Source organism: Cucurbita pepo, chromosome LG01 (assembly GCF_002806865.2).
Source record: "Cucurbita pepo subsp. pepo cultivar mu-cu-16 chromosome LG01, ASM280686v2, whole genome shotgun sequence".
Taxonomy (NCBI): Eukaryota; Viridiplantae; Streptophyta; class Magnoliopsida; order Cucurbitales; family Cucurbitaceae; genus Cucurbita; species Cucurbita pepo.
The window spans coordinates 17,260,499-17,282,907 of NC_036638.1; the positions used below are offsets into that span (position 1 = coordinate 17,260,499).

The 22,409-nt window shown below is 37.1% G+C and overlaps 3 protein-coding genes across 4 annotated transcripts; 1 reads left to right on the forward strand and 2 right to left on the reverse strand.

Annotated features, from left to right (window-relative positions):
* Positions 1-4,106: 4,106 nt before the first annotated feature.
* LOC111780897 (biotin--protein ligase 2-like) lies at positions 4,107-10,808 on the reverse strand. The gene is made up of 10 exons (XM_023661249.1): positions 10,337-10,808; positions 9,808-10,132; positions 9,661-9,722; positions 9,419-9,567; positions 8,962-9,082; positions 8,671-8,826; positions 6,729-6,774; positions 6,382-6,448; positions 5,412-5,488; positions 4,107-4,456 (listed from the first exon to the last, which is right to left on the reverse strand). The coding sequence occupies exons 1-10, from the start codon at positions 10,455-10,457 to the stop codon at positions 4,414-4,416; spliced, it is 1,167 nt and encodes a 388-aa protein (XP_023517017.1). The 5' UTR covers positions 10,458-10,808; the 3' UTR covers positions 4,107-4,413.
* Positions 10,809-11,477: 669 nt separating this feature from the next.
* On the reverse strand, positions 11,478-16,594 carry LOC111783696 (probable serine/threonine-protein kinase mps1). 2 transcript variants are annotated; one of them, XM_023664665.1, is made up of 6 exons: positions 16,218-16,594; positions 15,302-15,709; positions 14,082-15,058; positions 13,327-13,524; positions 12,535-12,696; positions 11,478-12,410 (listed from the first exon to the last, which is right to left on the reverse strand). In XM_023664665.1, the coding sequence occupies exons 1-6, from the start codon at positions 16,381-16,383 to the stop codon at positions 11,841-11,843; spliced, it is 2,481 nt and encodes an 826-aa protein (XP_023520433.1). In that variant the 5' UTR covers positions 16,384-16,594; the 3' UTR covers positions 11,478-11,840. The 2 variants fall into 2 exon arrangements, with proteins under 2 accessions (XP_023520433.1, XP_023520413.1); XM_023664645.1 differs by having other exon boundaries at positions 14,082-15,127.
* A 4,071-nt stretch (positions 16,595-20,665) lies between these two features.
* Positions 20,666-22,402, forward strand: LOC111789980. Its single transcript, XM_023670765.1, has 2 exons — positions 20,666-21,544; positions 21,646-22,402. Exons 1-2 carry the CDS (start codon positions 20,887-20,889, stop codon positions 22,272-22,274), a joined length of 1,287 nt encoding a protein of 428 aa, XP_023526533.1. The 5' UTR covers positions 20,666-20,886; the 3' UTR covers positions 22,275-22,402.
* The last annotated feature ends 7 nt before the right edge of the window (positions 22,403-22,409 follow it).

Sequence of the window (22,409 nt, forward strand, 5' to 3'; positions counted from 1 at the left end):
TGTTATGTACCTCGATAACTGTTATTATGGAGCTCCTCGAGCTAAAAACAACGGTTTAGGATTCATCTGAAACCATAGAGAAATGAGAGAGATACAGCGTTCGAGTGTTTGAGTCCGTAGCACCAAACCAGTTGCTTGATCTCCTTCCATTGGGCTCTTCTACAATGTTGTGCAATGTCCTCTCACGAATCTATAAGTTCAAGAATCATCAAAGTTCATCAACTCTTGAGGCCAAAACCGACCGAAGGAAGACTCGGACAAGACCCACGAAAGCTTACCTCAACTCGAATTCGGTTCTCCTTCTCAACATTCGAGCACGAGGTCAAGCAAATAAAAACTCCACATTTGGAAGGTCAATCCGAACAATCAAGAGTCGGGCTGGGTTCATTATTCAGTAACGTTTATCTGAAGAACAAAATTTACAATCTGAACAATTGAAGTTCATCTACCAAATTTTCTAGAATACGACCGATAATATATGATATGAGCTATGATTATAATTGGGCCACCAAGGAGGAAGGGATAGCATGATTTGCGTGCATTTTTAAGACCACTTTTCGCGAATTAAAATAATAATAATAATAATGATAAAAAAGTCAAATCAACCGTCTATTTATTGAAAGCCACACATTCCCATTTTTTGAACAATCATTTTTCCCTTTTTGTTTTTATGCGTTATAATCAAACTATATATTATAAATTATTGATCAATCGAGTTATACTTAAATGGACGAACTATACCGCTCAATGCTTATATTTAAGTCTTCTTTATTTAAAAGAATAAGCATAAAGAGCGGTAAAATCAAGGGTTGAACAAGGCTAAAATACGCAGGACGTCAAGCCACCAATCAAAAGAACGAAGAGAAGTTGGGGTCAAAACCCAAGATCCCTGATCGGTCTAGGCTTGCCCGAGGGTCGACTTCATATGACATCCACGCCCCCAACACCGCTCTGTCTGTATGATCGTGATTCAACCCAAAATTAAGTCCCTTGACCCTTAAATATTTCAATTAATTTGTTTAAAAGAAAATGTGTGGAACCAAATTAATTAATATCGAATTATTTTATTATTCTAAATTATCAATTTACTATTGAAAAAATAATAATAATTAAATAAAAGAATACTAATCATGTTTAGTCTATATAAACCTACTTAGGGATCATAATTAATTAAATGTTATTTCCAACCCCACCAAACATAGGAAAATTTTAATTATTGTTGTTAATTTCTCTTATAAAGTCTTAATCTATACTCACCGATCTCGAATATTTACTTTATATTAAAATATTAATAATTAAATGTCGTTAAAAATATTCATAATAATCATATTAATTAAATCAATATTTATTATATAGTTAATTTGATTGACAAAATTTATACGAAAATAACTTTAAAATGATATTTTAGTTTATTAGATTTATTGCCTAATCTATTTAATAAAAAATTGAGTGTAATAAATTCTTTTTTGGTCCGAGCATAAATTATTAAATTATTAAATAATGTGTAACTTACATTAAAAGGAAATTGAATATATGATTTTTATTTTTTATTTTTACCAATTTTACAATAAAATTGAAAAAAAAAAAAGAGTCGGCCAATTCATTATTTACACGTGGAATTGAAAGGAAATATTAAAAAAAGAAAAAGAAAAAGAAGTGATCACATGCAGCATGAAAGAGAGCACGTGACTGGAAGGGTGTATGACGTCACTTTCAGTTGACGGTCGGGCACGGAAGTGGAAAAAACAGGAAGGTGATAGGGCACTTCTCTGAGCAGATGATCACGGACAGATACTTTTTACTTTGACTATTTTTAAACTCCAGTCAACTAACTTATTCCACGTGGCACCTCCATATTCATTCACCGCATCCCCTCTTTACTCCACTCTTATTATTTATCCTCTTATTATTATTATTATTTACTAAATTAATGAAATTTTAAACGAATCTCATAGATTATATATAAATATTTAAATGTTACTATAAAAAATATTTTTAAAACGTGGTACTACCAATAAAAATATTTTTAAATTTTTTATTTTATATTATTTTTGGGATAATTGATGATTAAAATGAAATAAAATAATGAAGAGTTGATGGAAGTCTCATATAATCATTAGGGATTTGCAATCCTAATGATTAGGGAGGGAAATCCAATCTTTTTTTTTTTACAAAATCCAAATTAATATATAATTTACATAATGTAATAAATAGGCAAAAAGATTAGAAAAATAAAACAAAAAATTAAAAAAAAAACTAATTATTTAAAAAGGAAATGAGAATTTAAGTTATCGAGGCATTTTTTAAAAACTTTGAAATTAGGAATTTAATTTCGGCGCGTGATAGGTGTCATTTTTAATATCTTTATGGAAATGTGCATAATTCCAAATTAAAATAAAATAATAAAATAATAAAATAATAAAATAATAATGCCAAAAAGAATAAATATGTCCATAAAATTCTCTCCAATCTTCTTTGGTCCACTGCGATTATGCCCAGAATCTTTGACTAATCAATAATTTATTTTCATTTTTTATTTTTTATTTTTATTTTTTAAGTTATGAGGTGGAAATTTTTATTTACATGTAAAAAGCAAAAATTTAATTTAATTTAAGTATTTTTTAATAAATTATCGAAAATACTTTTTTTTAACTTTTATTAAGAATTTAAATTTATTATAATTTTTTTAAAAAAATTCGTACTATTTTTTAATTTTAATTTTAGAGTTTTATTATTATTATTATTATTATTATTATTTTTATATTTGAGATAAAATATAAATATTTTTATTAATTTAAAATTATAAAGACTTCCTTTTGACCTGTTAACCCACTTTCTCTTTTCTCCCCCTCTCCTTCACCAAAATATTCCTCCAAAACAGTAAAAAGTAAAAGGGTTAAGCTTAAAGAGCAAAAATCAATCGAACCCGGTCGATATCTCCGCTTTAAAATATAAAATTTAAAAGAATCGATCCGTTGAGGATTTGATTAAGATAAAGATCAATTTGGCTACGATAATTCTGATTCAGAAACACGATTTTGATGTCAATGGTTTTAAAAGAAAGTGAAGGAACAAAAAAAGTGACCATCACAAAAAGTCGAACGATCTCTAGAATTGGAATAAGCATTTACGAAAGTTTTAGGGTTGTGAATAAACGAGCGTTCTAAGGATAGTTTAGATCTGACAACAACGTTGCGACGAGATAACGAGTTTTACAGTAAGGTGAACACAAACCTAGTTTTACAGTAAGACTTCCCCTTTTGCAGCTCTTGATTACCTCAAACTCTACACATCACGACACTCCCACCACTCAACACAGTGCTGGCATGGCCCATACTCCACCTAAAACCATACAAAGCTGCCTTTTTTGGGGCTGAAGTACTTGGGGTCGTCCAAAGTTTCATACCGTTTCATCCCGTTACATTCATGTCAGCCTAATTATAACTCAAATGGTTAAGACACATATCATCGACTAAGAACATCATATATTCGAATCTTCACCCCAACACTACCAAAGATCTGATCACGCATCATTATAAAATGTTTAGTCTATCAGTATAACAACTCAAGCCCACCGCTAGTAGAATGCGTCTATAGGGAGGGGAGAGGTTTCCACACCCTTATAAGAAATGTTTTGTTCCCCTCTCCGACCGATGTGGGATCGATCAGATACACGGTAAAAGCAACAAGAAACTAAAGTTCCAATACGAATGACTACGAATGACTACAGAGAACAAGACTAAGAGTTTAGAGACAAAACGTATAATTGGACGTACTTTTTTTTTTTTTTTTTTTTTTTTTTTTTTTTTTTTTTTTTTTTTTTTNACTGTTCTCCATGTGGAAAGCCAACCCCTTTCCTTCTTTCTGATAGTGAAACCCTAAACAAAAAGCCCCAACAGCCGTTAGGAATTATACACAGAAGAAGACATACCAGTTTCTGGGTCTGACATGGCGCCTTCCCACAAGAATCTTTTGTCCTTCTGTTCCTTTACACTCATTTCACAGTCGTAAAGTTCAGATAAGTTCTGGCAGAGAATTTCCCAAGTTTCTAACAAAAAGACATGCTCACTGACTGACTGATTATAGCAATTGTGGGGTCAGTGTTCATCAATTGGAAGCTGTCCCACTTGGAATTCAAGCACATTCAACAGGATGATACAAAACTCTACCACGTTATGGACCATGGACCCTTCTTAGTAACTTCAAAGATGAATAATATTTACAACTTCAGTAGAGATCTCATTGTCTAATCATAAAAGGTAAAATCTTTTCATCTTTCTTTACTCCACCATAGAAACAGAGAGATGTTCACCAAAAGTAAATGAAAGCAAAGTGTCTACTTCTTATTGCATAAGATTCCATTCCATATAGCTCATAGTCAGCCATCTGTTAGAGAATGAACAAGCAGTATTCTCACACCAGTTTGCTCTTTATCAGTCCTTTGAAGAAATCTAAGCTGTAGAACAACAGGAAAATGAGATGATCATCAGATTTGAGATCAGATCTTAGCAGTCATTCAAATGCTCAAATTTGTTAAATGCTTGGTGTTGTGAGCTGATGGATGCGATGCAGAAACAGGGCGTGTAGTTCAAAAGGACTTTTAAGGAGTAAATATATCAGAATTAAAAATTTCATCCAACAAGGCAGTCACTTCCTTTGCAATCATTATGATTGATTCTAAAGCAGCTTGAAGATGTTTAACTTTATTGACCACTGTTGTTTCTTGGTCATGTATGAATTTGGAATCAATTTCACAGTTAATTTAGTAAATAATAATGATTTAGTCTAGTTATGATAGACCTTTTCCTTTTGGAAGCATCTAAGATATACACAGGAAGGGGGAGAAAATTTAGAATGTTGTGACCAGATTTTTGGTGAAAGGTTGGGACAAACTGCATACAATGAACTCTCTCGATCTTGAGAGTTAGTTTCACAAAGCAATCGATATGACATAGATGTTGTACTCTTGCTGTTAACGTATCACATTGTATCTCCAACAGCCCAAGCCCACTGCTAGCAGATATTGTTTTATTTGGGTTTTTCCTTTTGAGCTTTCTCTCAAGGTTTTTAAAGCGTGTCTAGCTAGGGAGAGGTTTCCACACCCTTATAAAGAATGTTTTGTTCTCCTCTCCAATTGATATGGGATCTTATAATCCGAATCCCCTTCAGGGCCCAGCGTCATTGCGGGCACTCGTTCCTCTCTTAAATCGATGTGAGATCTCACAATCCACCCCTTGGGGGCCCAACGTCCTCGCTGGCACACCGTCCGGTGTCTGGTTCTGATACCATTTGTAACAGCCCAAACCCACCACTAGAAGATATTGTCTGCTTTGACCGTTACATATAGTCAATTAAAGCACAACATAGTCCATTAACTAAATCAATATTAGGAATTCATTCAAATACTTAACCTATTTCCATCGGGATGGAGCTCGCACATTTGGTTGTCATCTCCAATAGCTAGCAAATATCCTGTAGGTGTCAACCCCTGTATAAAGAAACAAGCAAACTTGTGATTATGAAAACAGTTCCTGTTTTTAAAACCATGAAAATCATAGAACATAGTGCATTTATGTAACCGCCCAAGCCCACCACTAACAGATATTGTCCTCTTTGGACTTTTCCATTTCACACTTCCCCTCAAGGTTTTTAAAACGTGTTTGCTAGGGAGAGACTTTCACACTCTTATCAAGAATGCTTCGTTCTCCTCCCCAACCAATGTGGGACTCAACGTCCTCGCCAGCACTCGTTCTTCTCTCCAATCGATGTGGGATCTCACAATTCACCCCCCTTCATGGCCTAGCATCCTCGTTGACACACCGCCCGGTCCCCTTCAAGGCCCAGCGTTCTCGTTAGCACTCGTTCCCCTCTCCAATTTATGTGCGTTCTCACAATCCACTCCCTTTCGAGGCCCAGCGTCCTCGCTGACACACCGCCCGGTGTTTGGCTCTGATAACATATGTAACAGCCCAAGCCTACCACTAGTAGATATTGTCCTCTTTGGGTTTTCCCTTTCGGGCTTCTCCTCAAGGTTTTTAAAACGTGTGTGCTAGGGAGAAGTTCCCACACCCTTATAAAGAATGATTCGTTCTCCTCCCCAACCAACCAATGTGGGATCTCACAATTTAGCACTCTCCCGTACAAAGTTGAACAAGAAATTGATATTGAATATTTGAACAAGACCGCCCCTTCAGGAATAGGATTATCTAACAGTAATAACTACATGACAATTTGCTGCAGGAGACAAGGTCATTTCTTTAGAACCGGAAAGATATAAACAACCACAGTGAAGAGCCAGAAAGAGTAGTGGGATCAAGTCTGCAGTATTCGAGTAAAAACTAGAGAAGACAAAGAATTAGCTATCATTCAGATATAACGTACCTGAATAGTGACTACATTTTCCACTACTTGATCTTCTTTCTTTTCCTGTACAATAACTCTTTGCCCACTACATACAAAGATGTAACAAAAAATTGTAAGAACTACTCGGTATAACTCGCACAGCATTAAATGCCATAAATATATATGTACACAACAAAATGTTTGAAACAAGTGACGTATAACTTGCGTAAAGATCAAACAACATAGTCCATTTCCAGGATGTTTTTGGTTCCCATGACAACAAATGTATAGACAATGCAAACTAAGTATAATCGTGAGAATCTTGGAACAGAGCACATGTTGATAATATATATATAAAAAGAAAGAGATCAATCATCATGAGTTACCTGTGCAACCATGTCTGACAGTAGAGTTCCTCAAGAGCCTGAAACCCTAATGATTCAGAAATGATGAAAACAAAATGGCATTACACAGATTTAGAGTGAATGAGGTCACCAGGGAAATTTAGAAACTGAAGCAGAACAAACTTGAGACTGATAAGCACGACGTGCTACAAAATTCTAGCTTTTTCACGAGAGAACACGATTAAAAATCTACATCCTAAACGAACAATATCTTATCTCTCGCTCTCTATCCCTCCAGTGGAAATATTACATACAGCTATGATCTTTACAGATTTGAAGGAAATGTAACTAGAAAACTTGGGAAGATTTCCTTCACGGATACTCATTCATCTGAAGTCCACCTATCCTTTATGCCATAAGTAGAAGCCAAATGCGTAGCATGCACAAAACCATAAGGCATCGAACAGCATGAAGCGATAGAATGATGTTCACACCAACATGTTCAGCCATGGGGGAAAAAGAAGAGAAAGAGGGCTAATTTCAAATTCTTTTTGCAAATGGTATTAGCTGCTACTGTAAATTTTCATGGCTTACAATCAACTCCAGAGCATTGTTAAGGTTGGATTGAAGGAGAAGCTCTAAATCCGTGCATGTATGTGACAATGTCTTATCATGTGGAAGACATTAGATTGGCATATTGTGAATGTTTGATTAATCCACCACACCTAAATGGTGTGAAAGTTATCTTATTTATAATCAAATAAATTACAAGGATATGGAAATAGTAATAAATGGAAATAACAATAAATTGAAAGATACCTATGTAATAAGGCAAATATCTAATATTTGCCTTATAATAAAATATCAAATATAATATATACGGGAAAGTATAATTTATTACTAAATATCCTTAACACCCCACCGCAAGCTGAGCGTCGGATTTGAACGAACGTGAAGCTTGGATCTGAAAAATTCAAAGAGGTTGAGAAACACTTATCGTGAAGATGTCAACAACCTGGTTCACAGGAGGCGTAGAGAAACACTTTCTTGGCCATCGAAAATTGCAGAGGGATTGCTGCTTAGCGGCGATGCTGCCTTGGCTTCGGCGAGAATATGTCTAACTCATGAAGAGGGATTGTCGCTTAGCGACGATGCTGCCTTGGCTCTGGTGAGAATATGTCTAACCCCAAGAAGTAGAAGGGGAAACCTAGAGCAAGGGACAAAGACAATGTTGAAGCCGGAAGAGTCGCCACATTGGGCGAAGGAGCCAATTTTGGCAAAAAGGGCAGCCGGAAGAGTCGCCACATTGGGGCGAAGGAGCCAATTTTGGCGAGAAGGGCGGCAGCAACTTGGTTGGCGAAGATGCCAGTGCGGCGCCTAGATTCCAAAGGTGAATCTCTGCAAAAGGTCGATAGGCTTATCGAGATTCTGTATATTTCCGAAAGAAATGCTGATGAAGATCCTAAGATTAGGGTTTCTGTGAAGGATGAAGGATAAAGGAAAAATTGAGAAGAGAATGAAAGAGACTATGTTTGGAAAAGGTAAGGTTGTATGTACAGAGTATGGTGAAGGATGATTTGGAGGTCAATAGGGTGGAGCCGAAGAGTAATTAATCGGCTCCGCCTGCGGTAGCCATGAAGACTGCTTCTGCGGTGTCAAAGCCAGCAGGGGTGGTGGAGAAGAACAGTAGAAGATTTCAAAAGCCATTGAAAAGAAAGGATTTGAGGTTGTTAAACCGAAGGGGCTCTGATACCATGTGAATGTTTGATTAATCCACCACACCTAAATGGTGTGAAAGTTATCTTATTTATAATCAAATAAATTACAAGGATATGGAAATAGTAATAAATGGAAATAACAATAAATTGAAAGATACCTATGTAATAAGGCAAATATCTAATATTTGCCTTATAATAAAATATCAAATATAATATATACGGGAAAGTATAATTTATTACTAAATATCCTTAACACATATGAATACCTTGATTTATGAAGATATCATACAATCCTTCAAATTTGTTAAAGAAGAATGCTAAGATATCCTCTCTTCTGAACTTGTAAGGTGTACTGGATAAATTCGCAAGAGCTTCATTCAAGCATGTGGTTGGTTTATCATTGTCTACATTTAATCCTATACCTGGAAGAACATAAAGCAAATAAAATATATCACAGCGACGCTAGGCCTTTCAAATTGGTGTAAGGTATGGTATGGAGACTAAGTTTCAATTGGGAAAGGGAAAACGGCCTGGATGAAGAAAACAAACACAATTACCAGCAGTAACGTTGAACTTCTTTGATCTATATGTTGATGTGCACAGAATGCCTCCAACTTTCAGGCCATTCACATAAAGATCATTTGGCCATTTTATTTTCAAGTCAATGTAAGGTAAACCCTGCAATATGAGAGGTATTAATCTCAACTCAAGTGCAGCCCCATTTACGAAATAATACTTGTAACATGACTTAAGCCCCTATCTATTCCTTAAGTTCCTCCAGATTCTTTCCAACAAACTGTTTCCTCCTTCCATGACCATATGTTTTTCTCTAGCCCCTTCTAAAGTTCTGGTAATTTAGCATATCAGGGCACTGAGACATCCCTGCGCTATTAAATTAACATCACTAGTTTATCAAAATTTTCAACTAGGAGACTGATTATAATAGAGTAGCCATGGTTTAACAAAGATTTGAATAAGAGTTGCTAATATGAGCCAAAACACAACAAGGGTTACCTTTTTGTCGCAAATATCTTTTACAGCCTCAGTAATAGCTAGAGATACTACATACTGTAGTAGAGGAACTATACGGCCATCTTCCATTTGAATGGTAAAGGAAAACATTAGGCAACCAGGGGGAGATTCCCACAAATTCTTTGATCGACCTTCATTTAAATCCACATAATGATTTACATTAGAAAGATGAATTCTATATCTACCATACAATGTTACCAGTCTTGCTTATTAGCACTACGCACCCCTTCCCTTGAACTGAACATCAGCCACACAGACAGCTCCCAATGGGAGATCGCTGAAGTTCCTGTTGCAAACTAATAGTTAGCTTGCACATCGATGAACGAAAAAGTAATGTGGCGAAAAACAAAAAGAAGTCTTCATACACTTACTGAGAAATTACATCCTGAGTTGAAGGAATCCGTGAACACCAAATGAGGAATCTACCAAAAGTATCAGTAGAAAGAGAATTCATATATGAACCAATCTGAAAACCACTTTCCTTCAAAGATTTATCCCTTTCTGAGTGCAAAGAAATCGAAATTTCGATATCGTCTGGGAGCTTTAAAGTGTCATTCCTCTTCAGCAATTTGGCAGTTTCATTCTCAGCCTCTGTTTTTCCACTCAAAACCAACGAACAAGTTGAACTAGTCTCCATTGCTAAACCAGATAATAGAGAGAACAATCTCCCTTTTTCACTCACTTTACTGGAAGTCCCTGTTTTCCAGAAGAAAACCAATTTCAATCCTCTAAACCCTCACCCTACATGGCTGTTCAACTTCTTTTCAGAAAAGAATCATAAATCTTTATGAAACAGTTCGACAAACCTCAGCAAAGTAAAATTCGTCTCAAATCAACATAATGAACCAAAAATATCAGGAAAACTACTTCTAAATATATCGAAACCAGCAAGAAACAAACCTGGGGTGGGCGCTGAAGCAGTTGTATTGATCGGAGACCTAAAAGAGGGAGAGTTTATGATGGAATGAAAGCAGCGGGAGCCTCGCCAGCTGAAACAGCGAAGTGGGTTAGTTAAGAACATGACATGAGCATCTTGTTTCTCATTCAAAAAGCATCCGTTGCGAGATTCTGGAGTTGGTGCGGATAAAACAATATATGGGTTTTATCGTCAAGAACGCGTTGATAAATTGGCGTCATACAGATGCATTGAGGTCGTAGATCGTGAAGACCGCTGGTTCTTGGATATTGAATGTAGTGTAAGCTCCGCCGTGGCCGTGACAATTGCGAGCTCTGCAGACGTATATCGTCCACCGACTCCAATCAGTGAAAGCGACTTGTAATTTTAAAATTCTTTCGGATTCGCCATGCGAGACAAGCTCATCTCTTATAAAGTTGGATAACTACGCAAGTATGAATGAATGCCTTTTACGACTCCAACTGCTTCCATTTATTTCAAAGTAATCTATGAATATAAGAACAAATAACGAATTCTAAATCAAATTTATATACAAAAATGCATCAAATCAAATCTATGAATACAAAAATGACCATCGGACTGAAAACTCAATTTCTCCAAATTCAAATCTCAAATTCATCCGCAAATTACTTGGGTTTCCTAAAGTCATTGAGCAATTGAGTGAAAAAGAAAAATTACATCCAATTCATGGTGTATATACACATGTTTTAAGAGAGATTTCCAAAGTATAAGGAATAGTGTCACAATGAGAAAAGGTTTTGAAAACGTGAGCAAAGATATACATTTGAAAACGATTTGAAGAATTGAAGAAAGCAACGTTATATGACTATAAGCAAATAAAGAAATATTACAACTTAAATAGCATAGGGCATTTTACCTCAGATGAAAGTAGGTAAAAGGAGTTTGTGACGGATATACAACCTAGCATATAACTAAAAAAGTGACAACTAGTCATATCCCTCTATAGTACATTTTGAGGCATTTTACCTAAGATGAAAGTATGTAAAAAGAGTTTGTAACGGAAATACAACCTTGGACAACACGTCCGAGATAAGCAAGACAAGGACATGCCTTGGACAAGGATGATTATATATCAAGCTTATATGCCATGCAGGCTGATACCTATGCAAATATGTCAAATTTCGATAGATGTTCAAATGCATAGTTTCTGTGTTGAATCTCAGAAGAAACATTAAATGGCAAGCTCTCGAACAAAACTACAACCAATTTACATCGTCAAAGCCAAGAACACAGTTATAACAATATACATTCTACACTATTGGCAAACAATACAGAGGTGTTAAATTCATCATCCACCCTTCCGACAGGGAGTATGTTCTAATGCACCGAACCTGGAGAGGCAAAAGAAGTATCTACCAAGGAGCAATCTCACATTCTATCAATCATTAGCTACTCAAATCTAAAATGTGCAGGCCGAAGAGAACTCGAAACCATTCCTTGAACAAGGAACAAAATTAGGATTTTCACTCATCTTTGAGTAGCTAGATTTTTGTGTTGCAGAAAAAAGTTCTTTGACGTTTGGGAAAATAGCTCGCTTTGATCGTCTTTAGAACTTATTAAGAGAGATGTCACCGGCTGCACGGAGTTAATGAGCAGTTGATGAAGCTGAGAACATAGATACGAGGATTCCTGGTCATTTTCACAAGTTTCTGCAATGCGTTGCAGAAGTTTGGAACTCTGGTGTTGAGATAAGGATAGGTGTGGGGAGACTGGGGGTACGAGAAAAGGATGTTGAAGTAACTGAGGAATTCTCCATCTCTCATTGCGGTCCCATGCAAGGCACTTCTTCATTAGATCAACAAGCCAATGGTTACCAATGGGTTCATATTTAATCTCATGATTTGGGTCTGTAATAACTTTGAACTTAGCCCAGAACGTCTTATACTCGGAGAAGGGGGTCCTCCCATAAACCATCTGATAAAGAATGCAGCCAAGGGACCAAATATCAGATGGTCGACCACACTTGATGGTGTTTCCATTTGCATCTTTCTCATTGCACATAAATGCCTCAGGTGACATGTAACTCAGTGTACCCACCTGTGATACGGAAAAGTTCAAAAACCAGAACAAGAATATAATTTTGCATTAACAGTATCTTATTTGACTGATTAATAATATGAACGCGAAACAAAAGCATGGAAGGGAGTCAAATCATATTCACCTGTGAATCCCTTTGGATGTTGGTTGTATCACTCATTATGGCTTTTGCAATACCAAAGTCAATTAGTTTTAAGGAGCCTTTGACAAGAAGAAAATTTGCTGGCTTCAAATCAGAGTGAACTATGCGTTCCTCGTGTATTGTGTTTACAGCTTGAAGAATTTGCTGCCATGTATACAAACATTTTCAATGAAACTTATGCAGACTTTTTAATCGGCAAAAAGAACACACGCAGCGGCGGTACATAATTTCTCCAACACACAAGGTTCCAAACAGCTAAAGGAAAGGATCCAGTTCTACACGACCAATCAAAACAATGCATATGCAACAAATCTCATAATAAACAAAATTATAAAGCTATAACATAAGATAAGCGCTTCATCACAATGAATCGGAATTAATAAGCTTTAGAACCTTCAGATGCTTGATTTGGAATCTTGTGGGTGTGTGTGGTAATCCATTTTTTACCATAAATATATAACTAATCAAATATGAAATTTCATCAAGATTTTTTTTTAAAAAAAGAAGGAATTTACTCCAATTCCCATAATAATAGTGATACAATTGTGTCTATACAAGGGGTGTACTGTGGTGTTTTAATGGATGTGATGTATGAGAAAATGAAAATAAACGGCCAAATTAAAACCATTAGTTGAAATAAGAATTGTTTACTAAATGCTCAGCCATATTTTGGAGACTAAAAACACTTGGGGGGAAAGATAGTAATGTGAATATTAATAAAAGTGCACTTATTATTATTGCTTAGTTTGATTCTAAATTGGAAGAGGGGATCACCTGCCAATAGAATCGAAGCCAATTTTCATCTATTATCTGATCCGAGTCAATTTCCTTCCATTTCTGTGAGAGCATGTGAGCCAAATCAATTTCACCATACTCTAGCACCATGTATATATACCCGTCATCTTTGACCCTAGCATCTTTATTATTCGTGGAGCCATTCAATACTTCCTGAAGTAAAGTCCTATCCGTTACCTAAAAAGAGACAGATTCTTAGTTAATCCTGACACAAATAAACATCAATGACTGATGGCTATTCCACGGTTTAGACACAAAAATTGATCAAACATAGATTCTACTGTAAAACATTTTAGTTTTAGTTTTCTAGTTTTTTTGAATTAAGTGTTTAATAATGATATCTTTGTTCCTAATCTAGTTTACAAAAATATTTTTAAAATCTTAGTCATATTTTGAAAACTAAAAATGATAGTTTTCAAAAATCTGTTCTTCTTTTCAAGTTTAACTTAGATTTCAAAAGCGTTTCTAAATGTGAAAAACTAAGCAAGAAAAGATTTTTAGTAAACACATCTAGTTTTCAAAAGCATAAAACTAAAAATGAAGATATCATCAATATGTTTAAATTAAAAGCTACAAGGAAAAAGAAAATTCGTTTGACGGTTCTACTCATGGCTTGAAATCCGAGCAGCGGCTGGGAAAGTAAGATGATCAGCATTCACACATTGAAAATGAGAGAGATGTAAAATATGAAAGAAAAAGACGTGCATAAAAGGTATTAAAGTAAAGATACATACCTCATAATCTACAAGTTGTATAATGTTGTTCTTCCCTTTCAACTTATTTAAATACACAATTTCCTGACAGAACCCATAAGCAGTGGCATAATCACGACCTTTAAGTTTAATTTTCTTAAGTGCATATATCGTGCAATCTGATGAGATGACTTTGTGAACCTCACTGCTTCCTCCACTGCCTATCTTGCCAAGTCTTTGATAAAGCTTTCCATTAACCTTAAAAAACAAGTCTGGATCATAATTCCTCTTACGAATTGTTGAACTGCTCTTCCCACTTGCAACTTTTTCATGTTTCTCTGAACCAGAAGGATCCAGATTCACATCAGAAACTGACTTTTTAGGTACTTGGGCTTTTGATTTTGTATCCATGGCATCCCCTATGAAACCTTTGCCTTCATATGGTTTATCATTATGTTGCAAAGCATGTTTTGGAATATCACTTTCTCTAGCTAACTTTCCCCTTTGCTCATGACAGATGTCATTTTGCCTTATAACTTTTTCAGTATCGACAGCACGGCTAAGAGCATGTATGTCATCATTGCCTTTCCCATTCTTGTCCTCACCACTAATGTCCTTTAGAGAAGACCCTGATGTTGGCATCACATTTCTTTTAACTTCATGTTGAATATTTGCACTAAAGCCACTCAAAGGTTCGGTAGCAATATTACCAACACCTTCTTGATGTAAATGAGAGCAATAGGTCGTTGAATTGAGCATAGGCACTGAACTCGAGTGAACTGACGTGGTGGTTGCATAAGATGGTCCAAATGAAGGTTGACTAACTGGTTGAGCCAAAAAGTCTCCAAATCGCTTGAGTTGATCTTCCATAGCTGGTGTTCTCTGTGCCAGCATTGAAATCCCACCATTGTTCTTCAAGTTCATTTCACACTCTGTGTTTGAAGAACTTCGGTGCTTAGATTCATCATGATTTATTACAGTAGAAGCTTCTCCTTGATTGCCGGCTATCCAATCCATCTCTGTCAATGCAAGTGAACCCATATGAGATGATAAGTTTTCCACTCCACAGGCCATTAGATCATGGGCCCCTACAAATGAAAATAGAATGATATATGCATTGCAAAACTTGGCACAAAACCAGTAAAATTATACAATGTTAAAACCTAATATGAAAGAGTTAAAAATTTCACAAGTGCTTGTGGAAAACCATTGAAGTGAGGATAGGATATCGTAACAGGAAAATACAAGACACTGGTATTTACCCTGAGATGTCTTGTTGCTGTTAACAGAAAACCGAACCATTTTTTGGCCATCAACATGCTGGGATCCTGCATTTAAAGCGGACGACACATTCCTTGATTGACAACCAGCACCATGCACAAGTTCATCTCTGTGGGCATCAGGTGCGAAACTTCCATCAAAGCTTTTGGTCATCAGGCCTGAAATAGAAGGCGGTGTTACTGATTCATCTGGAGTTTCTCCAATAATAGTCATTGTGCTCTTCGTCTGTTCAATCAAATCCTTCACTGCATGATTTTGACTCAATGAAACTTCATTTTCAGGCTCCTTAACATTCTCTGCAAGCCCAGCCTGCGAACGAGGGTTCCTTGACACCTCTCTTTGGGGAACTAACAAACGCCTGGGTCTTATACTATTTGTCTGCGTCACACCTGAAATTTCTTATGATTGTCAGACAATTCTTAGGATCGAAGAACAACCATAAAATTAAAAGCATTGCCTGAGATCTTAGCAGAATCATATTTCTTCCGGGGTATTTAATACATAACCTTGAGTCTAAAGGAAACAAGGTATTCCTGGTATAAGTCCTTCCGAAGGAAACTCCAGAGACCAAAAACTAGAACGAATTCTTTATCTAATATCTCTGAGAAACCATAGTTTCCTAAGAACTCATAGTCGCGAAAAAATTCCCGATTCTGGAATTTAAAATCCTGAGATTGAAGCTAAAATGTGAACATAGAAAATTAAACACCACCCTTTTTCAAGTTTCCTACATTAGTTGGTGAACAGGTAATTTCCCTCCTAACTGAGGCGAAGATACAGTAGTACAAGAATAAATTCTTCTAATTCTAGCTCCAAATTAAAAAAGCGCATAAACACCAGCCCAAAACATCAAATATTCGAACAAATCGAGTAATTATTAAACACAGAAATGGTTACCAAGTGGTCGATGGCGCTTGAACGCAGCTTGAACATGTCGAAGGAAGTCCGGCGGTGAGGAGGAAGAAAATGAGGATGAAGACGACGACGTAGTTTCCGGGATGGTCTGACGGCTCACTTTCTTCGCAAGTTCGGACGGGACCGGAAGGTTAGCCTCCCTGTCCATGGTCGACTCCGAACAGCATTTCGGGATAGAGAATAGAGAAAATAGCAAGGGAAAAGAGGAGGAAGATGAAGGAAATGCTCTAATTCCAGACACTCTGGTTTGGAATCATCTCGATCCAGAGCCTTAGGTGAGTTACAGATGCGAGATCAGTGGAAGCCTCCATTGTTGCCGTACTGTGTGTGTGTGTGTGGGGTGCGAGGGAAGGAGAATTTTGAAAAGGATCGCCTTGTTTCAACCCGTCCCCTGTCGGAGCGTTTTTGAAATTGCATTGAATTGTAGTGGGCTTTCTTATTGGGCCTATCGTTTTCTGGACTAATATGGTTGAGCCCATCAATGATTTGGAATATACTTGGGCTTCTCTTAGTTCTAATGGGCTATTTTGAATTCGGCCCATCTCTAGCCTCGGCCTACCATGCCAACGAGCCCAATTTGGTCTCCTCACCCTCTCGGTTTTAAAACGCATCTCAGTAGACATTTTCACACCCTTATAAGTAAAATGTTTCGTTCCCCTTTGTAAGGACCCAGATCCACCGCTAGCAGATATTGTCCTTTTTTGGCTTTCCTTTTCGGGCTTCCCTTCAACGCTTTAAAACGCGTCTGCTAGGGGAAAGTTTACACACCCTTATAAATGGTGGTTTGTTCTCCTTTCCAACCAATGTGGGACATCACAATCCACCCCCTTGGGAGCGTAATGTCCTCACTTCCTTCCATTCTCCAACCAGTGTGGGATCTCACAGTCCACCCCCTTGGGAGTGCACATCCTCGTTGGCACATCATTCGGTGTCTAACTCTAATACTATTTGTAACAACTCATAACTCTAATACTATTTGTAACAGCTCAAGCTTCTTCGTTGCCCTCTCCAACCAGTGTGGGATCTCACAATCCATTTCCCTTGAGGGCCTAGCGTCTTTGTTGGCACACTGTTCGTGTCTGGCTCTAATACCATTTATAACTGTCCAAGTCTCACGATTTTAAAACACGTCTATTAAAGAGAGATTTTCACATTCTTATAAGAAATGTTTCGTTTCGTTCTCTAATCGATGTAAGATCTTACATCATATGAATCAAAATTATGCGTATGCTTTGTTTGTAAGTTAGGAATGAGTGATTCGTGTAGACGTTTAGGGTTGCAATATGATGATGAAAGTATAGACAAAATTAGTCCCAACTCTTTTTGGCTATGGAAGCTTCACCTTACTTTGTTTGTGGGGCTTTTACCACAAGGATTTTGAATTTATGTAGGATCACTCTGGAACATGATTCACTGTCAAGATGTCTTGGTGAAATGGTAGACACGCGAGACTCAAAATCTTGTGCTAAAAAGCGTGAAGGTTCGAACTTGTTGTAACTATAAGAGACGACTGCTCAATCAAGACTTCGTTTTGGTTCAGGAAAAGAAAACCCCAACGGGCTTTTCCTTCTGGACTTCCCCTCAAAGTTTTAAAACAGTCTTTCAGAGTTACACAACGGAACCGGTATTCATCCAAATACTGTCTTCTTAGGGCTTTCCCTTCCGAGCTTCTCCTCAAGGTTTTTGGGATTTCTCTTACGGGTTTAGCCGTTACGCGTTAGCTATAGAAAGGTTTCCACACCCTTACAAAGGGTGTTTCGTTCTCCTCCCCAACCAATGTGAGATATCACAGAAGCACTTTCACCTCGATAATTACCTAATGAGAGAGAGTCGATGTCAAAGTCGTCATTTAAGCGTAATTTCCTCTTCTTCGGACAATTTTACATTTATAAAATGACAGTCGAGACACAGTAAAAAATAAATAACTTGTACAAGTGGGCCTAGGGTTGTTCCCTTTGATTTGAATCCAAAATTTATATATTATTGTCCGTACGCTAATTTCACAGTAGTTTCCCAAGAAGTACTTCACAGGTTGTGTTCAAAAGCGGTAACTAATTTTTTATTTTTTTCCCCTTTTTCAACTCTAAGATTTGAATTGCAATTACATCCTTCAAACAATAGGTTACCCAATTTCAAAGAAATAACAACCCAACGGTTGCTTATAACTATGTAAAACCTCATACTCAATAATAGTGTATACGTTTAAATGTTCGAGAACCGTCTTCTAACGGCTACAAATTAAGGTTAACTTATAAGCTTCGTTTCTAAATTTTTGATTTTGTATCTAAAACGTCTTAAATAAAGTTTGAAATCTCGATTAACTATGCTAAGAAATTGAATAGCATGAATAGGCGTGGGCTCTTTCTTGTTAACTTATTATGTGTACTGAAGTCTAGACGGAGAATTTTGTATTTGTTATGTGTCTCTTATTAGATGCCAAATTAAAAATTTTACCCAAGCCCACTAGCAGATATTGTCCGCTTAAGCTTGTTATGTATTATCGTCAATCTCACGATTTTAAAATGAGTCTCCTCGTGGTTTTAAAACACGTTTACTAGGAAGAGGTTCTCACACCCTTATCAGAAATGTTTCGTTTCTCTCTACAATTGATGTGAGATCTCATAATCCACCTCCCTTGAGGGCCCAACATTCGCTAATACATCGCCCAATGTGAGATCCCACAATACCACATTAATTGGGGAGGAGAACAAAACACCCTTTATAAGGGTATGGAAACTTTTTCCTAGCAAACGCGTTTTAAAGCCTTGAGGGGAAACCCGAAAGAAAAAGCCTAGAGAGAACAATATTTGCTAGAGGTGGACTTAGGCCGTTACACCCAATGTCTGGCTCAAATATTATTTGTAACAATCCAAGCTCATCGCTAATCGATGTAGGAACTCACACCATCAGAAATAATAACTTATTAAACATAAAATTGAAAGTTCGGGATGAAACTTGGAGTTCAACGAACGATCTAATTATACAAATAGTATATATATATATATATATGGAAGAAACAAATAAATAAAGTATTTATGACTTTAAGAAACAAAAAGATGTTTGTTTGAGTGAGAAAGTGTAAGCAATGTATTCAAAATTCAAATAAGGATTAGGGTTAATGAAGTTTGAATGAGTGGAAAAGAAGGGAATGATTTTTATTGGAAAAAAAATGTAAAGAAGGAAGAGCAGAGACAGCTTTATTCCATAAGAAATGGTGCAGTGGTGATTTTGAGGCAAAGGGAATCAACACCACCACCATCAGCTTCAGCAGCTTTTAAGCAAAGCACCCTTCATTATGGACTAATTAGTGTGTGTGTACCTTAATTTTAGTGGCACTTTGGTTAACCCCCAAAAAAACACCCCTCACATGATTATTTGTTTGTCTTTACACTCTTTTTTGTAAAGTATAAATACTACTCTCGTATATATCTAAAAGAAACGTCATTGATTCAATGTATATGAAAATGGTGATCCAATGTAACAGCTTAAGTCCACCGCTAACAGATATTATCATATGTGGACTTCTCCTTTTGAGATGAACAATCCAAGTCCAGTGTTAGCAAAAATTGTACTCTTTAGGCTTCCCTTTTGGAATTTCTCAAGAAAGATGTTTCTACACCCTTATAATGATACCATTTGTAACAACATAAGCCCACCGCTATTATCCTCTTTGTGCTTGCTCTTTTGCGATTTCTCTCAACGTAGTAGATATTATTCTTTCTGAGCTTGTCTTTTTGAGATTCCCTTCAAGTTTTTAAAACGAGAGGTTTCCACACACTTATAATGAATGTTTCGTCCACCTCTCCAACCAATGTGTAATCTCACAATCCACCTCCTTTGGGGACCTAGCATCCACACTAGCACACCACTCGGTGTTTGGCTTTGATACCATTTGTAACAGCATAAGTCTACCGCTAGTAGATATTATCCTCTTTGAGCTTGCCCTTTCGGGATATCCCTCAAGGGTTGCGCGTCTACTAAAAAGAGGTTTCCACACCCTTATGAAAAATGTTTCGCCCCTCTCCAACCAATATAGGATCTCACACCCATCACACCCAAAAATCCACAAGAATCCACCATGAATGTAGTCTGTATTTGAATAGGGAAATAAGGAAATTGGCTTTAAGTTGGGTGTAAGCATGTTGGGTATGCAGAGATGAATTGATGTTCCTAATCATGGCAGTGGGGTATTGCAGAAGTTTTGTCAAAGAGCAAGGAAGATGATAAATCCCAAAACGAAAGGCAGAAAAAGAATTGGAATTTAGAGAGAAAAGGCATACATATCTTTTAGTAATTTACAGGCAAACTGAATGGAGTTTTCCACTAAAAAACTAAGCATGGGGGGCCCTTGGGACAACAAAACCAGTGCCACATATTGAAAAAGATTCCTACAACAACAATAAAATACTGATATTGTCTTCAGAGCAATCAATTTACGAGTCAAAATTGATACCTTTATGGCGAATGAATAAAAATTCACATATCCAAAACTCCCACAACTCCCCATATCAATAGTCCCTAACCTCTTATTATCAAAGCTTCATTTTTCAACTTCTTGTGCTCAAGAAGTTACATCTTTTGAGATAAAGCAAACCCCATTTCGTTTGCCTTGAAATACTTCTCTACTTTTTCACATTTTCAGTGTAAGAAAATGGCATCTGCCATGGCTAAACCCAAAACACAGAGAAAGCTTACCAGACAGAGCCATGAAAACCAGAAACCAAAGGCGCAGAAGGCAGAGAAGCCGCCGTCTTGGGCAGTTGTTAGAGGCATATTCAGCTGTAAGTACCTGCAGCCTCAACAACAACAGCAACAGAATCAATTGCCACGCAAAGAGAAACAAACGGAGCAAGCAACAGAAGAGAGTAGCAAGAACTGTAAGAAAATGAGGTGTTCGGGTTCACTGTGTAGCAACACTAAGGTAACATACAGGCTTGAAGTAGCAGCATCACCGGATGCTCACAAGAAAAGGGCATTGGCTTCTTCAATGGGTTCTAAGAACAATGAGTCCTTAAGTTCAAGTAGATCCACAAAAGCTCCTCCTTTGAACGAACAAAATGGTGTTCTATCAGCCACAACTTCATCGTTATCTGCATCATCTTCTTCCAATTCCTCCAATGGTGCCTCTTTCAGGGGAATGCCTTTCAGGAGATTCTATGGCTGTTATGAATGTAAAATGGTGATTGACCCTGTTCTTGGGATGACTAGAGATCCTTCTCTTAGAGCAACTATTTTCCCTTGTCCTGAATGTGGGGAGATTTTCATGAAAGCTCAAGCTTTAGAGCTTCACCAGAGTGTTAGACATGCAGGTACTTAAGATTTTGATTCCTCTTTTCTCTGCAACTTTAATGCATTCATTAATTTCAGTTCATAAGGTCTAAGCTTATTTTCTTATTGCACAACTTTTCAGTATCTGAACTTGGTCCTGAAGACACAAGCAAGAACATAGTGGAAATCATATTCCAGTCGAGCTGGCTAAAAAAGCAAGCCCCAATTTGCAAAATTGAAAGGATTCTCAAAGTCCAGAACACTGCAAAGACCATCTCGAAATTCGAGGAATACAGGGACTCCATTAAAGCCAAAGCCATAAAGCTTTCAAAGAAGCATCCACGATGCATAGCAGATGGCAACGAACTCTTAAGGTTCCACTGCACCACCTTGGCGTGCTCATTGGGCCTTAATGGCTCCTCCAACCTCTGCAGTTCAATACCTCAATGCAATGTCTGTAGCATAATCAAGAATGGGTTCAAGGTGGCGGCAGAGGCCACCGGAGGGGACGCTGGAAAGGGGATTCTAACAACAGCAACAAGTGGAAAGGCTCATGACAGTGCCGGAATATCATCGGACGGCAATGACAAAAGGGCAATGCTGGTTTGCCGAGTAATAGCTGGTAGGGTGAAGAAAAGTTCAGAAGGCACTATGGAGGATTATGACTCATTGGCCGGAGCAGCAGGCATGTATTCCAATTTGGATGAGTTATACGTGTTCAGTCCCAAGGCAATATTGCCCTGTTTTGTTGTCATTTATGGAGGGTTTTAACTTCTAGCAGCCATTAGTGGCTTCTGTTGGGCAAGAGTTTGTCTGATTGCCTTTGGAAAGATATTGAATTTAATGGCTTTGTATTGTGTTTCTTGTAAATTGGCATTTGGTGGTGTGTTGGGTGGGAATCGACGG